Source organism: Ciona intestinalis, unplaced genomic scaffold, assembly GCF_000224145.3.
Source record: "Ciona intestinalis unplaced genomic scaffold, KH HT000593.1, whole genome shotgun sequence".
NCBI classification, from domain to species: Eukaryota; Metazoa; Chordata; class Ascidiacea; order Phlebobranchia; family Cionidae; genus Ciona; species Ciona intestinalis.
Genome location: NW_004190914.1, coordinates 1 through 6,203, shown reverse-complemented (window position 1 = coordinate 6,203; position 6,203 = coordinate 1). Strand labels below are relative to the sequence as shown.

General features: G+C 35.3%; 2 protein-coding genes and 1 long non-coding RNA gene across 3 annotated transcripts; 2 read left to right on the top strand and 1 right to left on the bottom strand.

Annotated features, from left to right (window-relative positions):
- Window positions 1–94: 94 nt before the first annotated feature.
- LOC104265894 (transcriptional adapter 2-alpha-like) lies at window positions 95–1,436 on the top strand. The gene is made up of 3 exons (XM_009860969.3): window positions 95–246; window positions 556–687; window positions 1,132–1,436. Exons 1-3 carry the CDS (start codon window positions 130–132, stop codon window positions 1,312–1,314), a joined length of 432 nt encoding a protein of 143 aa, XP_009859271.1. The 5' UTR covers window positions 95–129; the 3' UTR covers window positions 1,315–1,436.
- Window positions 1,437–1,985: 549 nt separating this feature from the next.
- LOC113475482 (neuronal acetylcholine receptor subunit alpha-2-like) lies at window positions 1,986–3,666 on the top strand. Its single transcript, XM_026839654.1, has 5 exons — window positions 1,986–1,991; window positions 2,341–2,407; window positions 2,628–2,700; window positions 2,892–2,985; window positions 3,421–3,666. The coding sequence occupies exons 1-5, from the start codon at window positions 1,986–1,988 to the stop codon at window positions 3,565–3,567; spliced, it is 387 nt and encodes a 128-aa protein (XP_026695455.1). The 3' UTR covers window positions 3,568–3,666.
- Window positions 3,667–4,112: 446 nt separating this feature from the next.
- Window positions 4,113–6,133, bottom strand: LOC101243340. The gene is made up of 4 exons (XR_182249.4): window positions 5,548–6,133; window positions 5,341–5,407; window positions 5,156–5,226; window positions 4,113–4,332 (listed from the first exon to the last, which is right to left on the bottom strand). It is a non-coding gene; the product is annotated as an uncharacterized LOC101243340 (long non-coding RNA).
- Between the last annotated feature and the right edge of the window lie 70 nt (window positions 6,134–6,203).

The window sequence follows — 6,203 nt, the reverse complement described above, 5'->3', positions numbered from 1 at the left end:
ATGAGCACTACTTCCTGGCCAGATTTACAGAAATTTTCACAATTCCATCTCTTGTACATCAAATACTATTATGTTAAACCAATAAAATCCTCCCAGCATAATATAAATATAATTCCTTTAGTTGCGAAGATGTTTGAAAAGTTGAAAGTCGACCGAGAGTCTTCAAAATCTCGATTCAATCACATGTCGGAGATCCTTCCATACTTGCATGATCCTGCTGCATTAGCCATGTGGCTGCAACGGCAGGTCAGCTTATGTTTAAAAGGTTGCCATAGGTTTCCCATTTGTAGATGTTGCACCATTCTATTTTCAAGAATGTCGATCAAACGCTTTTTGGCAAAAATAGGTAGCAGTACGTAGCACCAATCCTGTGTGGGGGAGTTTTACAGATGGGAATCATATGGAAACTTTTTGATGCTTGTCTGATTGACCACATGTATTATAATGGGTACTCGACTGTGGGCATGGGAGTTGCAACCATGGATAAGTCACTCAAGTTCCCACCCACCAGTGTTGCGCTTTATATTTCTAACCAATACATCCCCCCCATTACAGGCTGCCATTGAAGCAGGGTTGGGCAACACTGTTGACACTTCCCTTATATTACCAACCATGCGCAAAACAGCGCCACCTATTGACCTAACGGACCTCCCGGGGGTGGAAAAACTAAATACTGTTGAAAAAGAAGTAAGATGTCTATGTTTTGTTACAAAGTATATAATGTGTTAAGTTGTCCAACTTGTGGTCAACTTAACTACACATTTCCAATTCATGGATAAAGCTATTCTTCAGTGCTTGGTTAAATCTATTTTTTGCAATCTTACTCTAGTAGATTTTACTTGTAGAATGTTTTAAAATTTAAATGACTGTGATTTTGCTAGTGAGCAATCCTTATTCTTCCCCTTACGTTATCTGCTAACCAATAAACGTAACAACTCATGCTAATACCCCGATAACTATTTACTACTGTAAACCATAACCCCAAACCTCTAACACTTTCCACCAACCTAATCTGAAACGTACCAGATGTTTCTTCACTAGTTCTGAAATGCATGTTTATATTGAGCATATCTTTCCCTTTTTTTGTGTTATGTGATTAACATTAATGTATAACCTTACCCATGTTTACAGTTTTGTGCCAAAGCAAGGTTGGTACCCGAGGCTTATCTCACCTACAAAGCTTCGCTCATCCACGAGTTTTCACGGAACGGGAAAGTTAAACTTGCAGGCGCACGAAGCATTGTAAAAATAGACGTCAACAAAACCAGAAAACTTTACGATTTTTTAATCGAGCAAGGGCATATTAACACGTGACGTCATCGTTACGTCATCACCTCGTGAAAACACGTAAAAAGTCGAATTTGTTACTGCTTGGTTTTTGGTCAAACAGTCGTTATTGTTGTTTTTTTTTGCAATAAAAATAAACAGACTTGGATTGTTGCCGTTAAATTTATCTATGATATTTTGTGGCTTGATCGGCGGCGGTTGATGGCGTCAATTCCCACAAGAAAGAAATCTAATCGTCGGGGTAATACGTAAAAATAAAAATTACGCGTGAAAATTTTAACTATTGCCTACTATAGTGTATTGCATATATAGGTAAATTAGCATGCACTGTATAGTAGGGTAGAGGAAGACACCTTTAGCACATAAAATCCAATTATCCCAGTGTTTTAAACAATTAACAACCGTCTATAGGGAAGTCGTAAGGATACAGTTTTATATTTCTTTGATTTCATTGGTAATAAACAAGGAACAAAGGAGAGAACACAACTGTGAATATTAAAACGGAACTGTTTTGCAAAAAACACACCTTCGACGTATGGATTGAAATTCCCTAATGAGTAAAAACGTGAACTGTATTCGAGGCCAAGTCCATTGACTTCGAGTTTATTTGATCGATTTTTTGCTAATCTTCTACTGGGAACCTTTTTTTATTCCTCTGGGTGTTCAAAGAAAATCAATCGCTATTCCATGGTCGGGTAATGAAGGTGGATTACGGCTATTGCATCGTGTTGTAATGCAGCTTAAGTTGTAAACATAGGTTACGTAGCGGTCAAAAATTAAACTGGATTTCGTTGGTGTATTTTTAATAGCTTAAAACAACTGAAATGTAAATTATGCTTAGAACAGCTTAAGCAGTAAATAAAGGGCTATAAGCGCCAGTCGTGTATGAAGTTTTAATTTTGTTAAGTTTATTTGTGATTAGCTTAAAACAGATAAATTATTTTTAGGTTCAGAAAAACAGAATGTAGTTATTATTATTAACTAACATCAGATATTTTTATTGGTTTAGAAATCATAGCGTAGACACATTCACCTTTTACACATGTCGTACAGATATATTGCAGTCATGAAACTGCTTATTTTATTGGTTTAATCGTCGAATATGCACAAGCAGTGACAGGTATAAATACAACTTCGATCTCTTAAATAAATCGCTAATTTTTCAAGTCTATTGACTCTACTATATACTACTTCTACACTTTCTTTTTAAATACAATTTATAACGCTTAGGTTACCGTCTTATCTAACAACCCTTAAAATAACCTTATATCTGGTCCATTGAATCTAAAGGTAAATCATTAGTTAGCTTATTAACACCAAACTCTGACTCTTTAATTCAGACCCAGAAATCCCAATATACGAATATGAGACACAACTGGCCAACAAACTTGTCCATGATGGTAAAAGATACAGGTAAGCAACAATCCATGCAAGGTAACAGCATGCTTGGTGTTTGTGTAACGTAGTTACTTTATATTTAACAAATATAAAGTTTGTGTTGTCTCCCCAGCGGCAAAGAACGAGGGGAACCGACCCTGTGCAGGTTTTCTATCTTGTCAAATAAGTTAAACGGGCACGATTTTAAACTTTGTTTTTGGTTTCAGTCCTTTATCGCGGCCAGTGGTTCGATTTTCTGACGCTGTTGTGGTTAAGTTTGGTTTGGGGCTTGTGCAAATCGTGGAACTGTCGGAGAAAAGTGTATGTGGTGAAGCTTAAAGTGTTATGGGTTGCGTACAAGACAGGAATAAATAATTTTGTCGCTTTGCTTGCAAATAATTTTGTCGCTTTGCTTGTGACGACTGACGAGTGAATAGGATATTCAATACCTTCTTATAGCGTTTTAAGAAATTCAAAATTCGATCACGAGGTGTCTACATTAATTACACAACGAGTACAATAAGACCTATGGTGTTATAACTGTCCCAGCACGCGTGGGTAAAGTGGGATGGGGTAAGATGAGACATGTTTTCATCTTTCTCGTCACATTTAGAAGCAAACAAAGATTTTTTACAGAATTATAAAACCGCAGCCTTACTATTGAAAAACACAAGATTAGGAAATATAGGATAATATGTACCAACCATCTTACCCCACCCTACTATGATAAATAACCTTTTACACCATACATTGCAGGAAGTACTTGTAACACGCTTGTGGTTAAAGATGGAATGGAAGGACCATGATATAATATGGAAACCACAAGAATACGGTGGCCTCGACAATTTCCGACTTCGCACTGACTTGATTTGGACTCCGGATATTGCTCTTTATAATAAGTAAGTAAAGACGTGTAGTTTAATTGGAGGTAAAACGGGACATTTTTCTATCGTAGAATGGGGTAAGACGGGCCACTTTTTTCTTCCATTGTTTAAAACTCGACCAGGGAGTAAAGGTTTAGGTGCAAACGGTATCTGTTTTGCCACAAAATATATTAATATATTCAGCCGACTTGAACTGTAAAGAAATCGATATGTAAAAATATGCGGGGAAATTGTAATATAATTTCCGGCGCCGTGGCGTAGTGGTTAGCGCGCCTGCCTCTAACCCAGAGGTAATGGGTTCAAGGCTCGTCGCTGCTACACTAGAAATTCAAGTGTGTTGTTAGAACACGCCGGTTTTGTCCGCGTATACAACACGCAACACGGCAGAGGCGTGTTGTTGGTATGGCGTGTTTTTCAAGCTTCAAAACAACACGCCCGTAAACAACACGCCGTTTTGTAACAACACACCAGTTTAAAACAACACGCCCCAAAACTACACGCTTCTGCTTTTAAACAACACGCCAGTTTTTAACAACACACCTGTTAAAACAACACGCTTTCAAATAACACGTCATTATTTATTTACATTTAAAGCGAAAAGAAAAACAGAAAAAGGAAAGAACAGAAAGAAACTGCAATTAGTGTGATTAACTTGTCGTAAAACCATTGAAACCAAAGCGTTTCAATGTTTCCCATCAACGCAAAGAAACGCCTGTTTAAAAACTCCATCCAGCATCTTATATCCAAAACAGGGAGGTTTAAGTTGCGGCATTATCAGCGGTTCCTAAAAAAATACATAAGTGATAATACTAATAATAGGAATGATAAATATAAAAGAAAACACTAAAAATAAGTATATATCAATTAAATATAAACATTTACCAAATTTTCATAACTGAAGGTGTACCGATAATCGGTAAAAAAGCGCCGTTATTACACCGATATATAAATCGTTTGTTCGAGCGAAGCGATGCGCGTCCTACAATCGATCTTTACGTACGTCGTAGTTTAGTCTTTACGCGCGTCGTAGTTAGCCGTTAATGTGCGTCCTAGTTTCGTACAAAAGCAACGTATACAATGTTACTATAAAATAACGCGAACTAACGTTTTTTTTCATTTTAACTGGCTTAGTTGAACACGAGTATTAATTTTAATTAATACTGATCATTTCATATATTTCGTTATAGAGTCAAATGTCGTTAAAATATCGGTATCGGTAAAAATAAAAAAATATCGGTTTCGGTGGAAAAAATTGATATCGGTCTCTCGCCATAAGTATAACCGCGAAGCATACATCTAGCAAGGTCATTTAGGATTTAAGCTACTATTCCATAAAGTTTCTGGAATATCTCAGCATGACATTTTTTTATAACAATGCGATGATACTCCCTTGAGACTCAGATTTTACACTTGAGTAAATTTAACGATTTTCAGCGATCCAACAGTATATATGGCTATAGGCTATGAATAAACGAAATTTCAGCTAGTTGTATTGTAGGCAACAATAAAATGATACTACATGGTTACTGTAAAAATATATAAAAATAAAAGGAAAACAATTAAGCAATTTATTTTACTAAAAAAACATAACAACAAAAACGTCCAACCTTTTCCATGTTGGTGCTTGGTTGTTTATAAGCTGACGACTTTTAGATTCTGTAAACGTTGTCCCATAGTGCTAAAAAGTAAAGGCAATTGTGAATTTGGTAATAAGTGTAGCACTTTGATTGCAAATATGAAAACATTATTATAAACAATCAATATACTTTTATAATTTAAAATTTCAACATACTTTATATTAAGTTTTTCCAATAAATCCTCATTGAGAAAGACTACAGTGTCATCGTCAAATCTTTTATCTGTGAAATAAATAAAGCAAAAAATTGTGAATACTACTTGACTGAAAGTAACGTATTTGGATGCAACAATTTAGCACTAATAACAAACATTCATAGAAAGGAATGCAACATATCTATACCAACTGAATTTAACTTATTACCTTTCAGAATTTTTGACACGCCTTCCATTCCATTTTCAATAAATTTTTCCACTTTTAAACATTTTAAAATTTTCGTAATATGTATTATACCAGTCGCAAAGATGATATAAAAGCAATGGCCGATTGAACGCTCCCGCGCATTTTCTATCTGAAGTTTTATTGGAGGAAACTTTCTCCGACTTTTTCGCGCGCGTTTTAATTTTCACAACGGTTAATGTAAAATTTATTTAAAAGAGGCCAGTTATCAATAAGTTTAAATTGAAACATAAAAGCAATAGCGAAAATAGACCACATTTGATAGTGAGTTGCATTTTAATGAAATGCATTGGTTTTTCATTAGCATTTAACATATTAAATGGTCCACAGATTCACTAACATCATGAATCATTGTGAAAATACACTCGCATAGGTCCGCACTTTACTTTTGAAGTTTATCACTCGCAAAAAAATGTTACCGTACGTTTGCTCAAAATGCTTGTTTCAAGCCACTGATAAAAGTAAATATAACGCTCATGTACTTAATTTCCATCGATTTGACAGTAGATTTAAAATAATATGCGTCTACTGTCATCGCAAGTACACTAAAGTAAACTCAATACGAAAACATCTAAAACTTATTTTATATTAGTGTTCTATGTTAAAGGGGGAGTAATTAG

Bases quoted from the DNA above. Each gene is read 5' to 3' on its own strand.
- LOC104265894 (XM_009860969.3), top strand. From the start codon at position 130: ATGTTTGAAAAGTTGAAAGTCGACCGAGAGTCTTCAAAATCTCGATTC. The intron at 247-555 runs GTCAGCTTATGT...CCCCCATTACAG, and splicing joins CCATGTGGCTGCAACGGCAG to GCTGCCATTGAAGCAGGGTT. The intron at 688-1,131 runs GTAAGATGTCTA...CCATGTTTACAG, and splicing joins TAAATACTGTTGAAAAAGAA to TTTTGTGCCAAAGCAAGGTT.
- LOC113475482 (XM_026839654.1), top strand. The intron at 2,408-2,627 runs GTATAAATACAA...TCTTTAATTCAG, and splicing joins ATATGCACAAGCAGTGACAG to ACCCAGAAATCCCAATATAC. The intron at 2,701-2,891 runs GTAAGCAACAAT...TTTTGGTTTCAG, and splicing joins CATGATGGTAAAAGATACAG to TCCTTTATCGCGGCCAGTGG.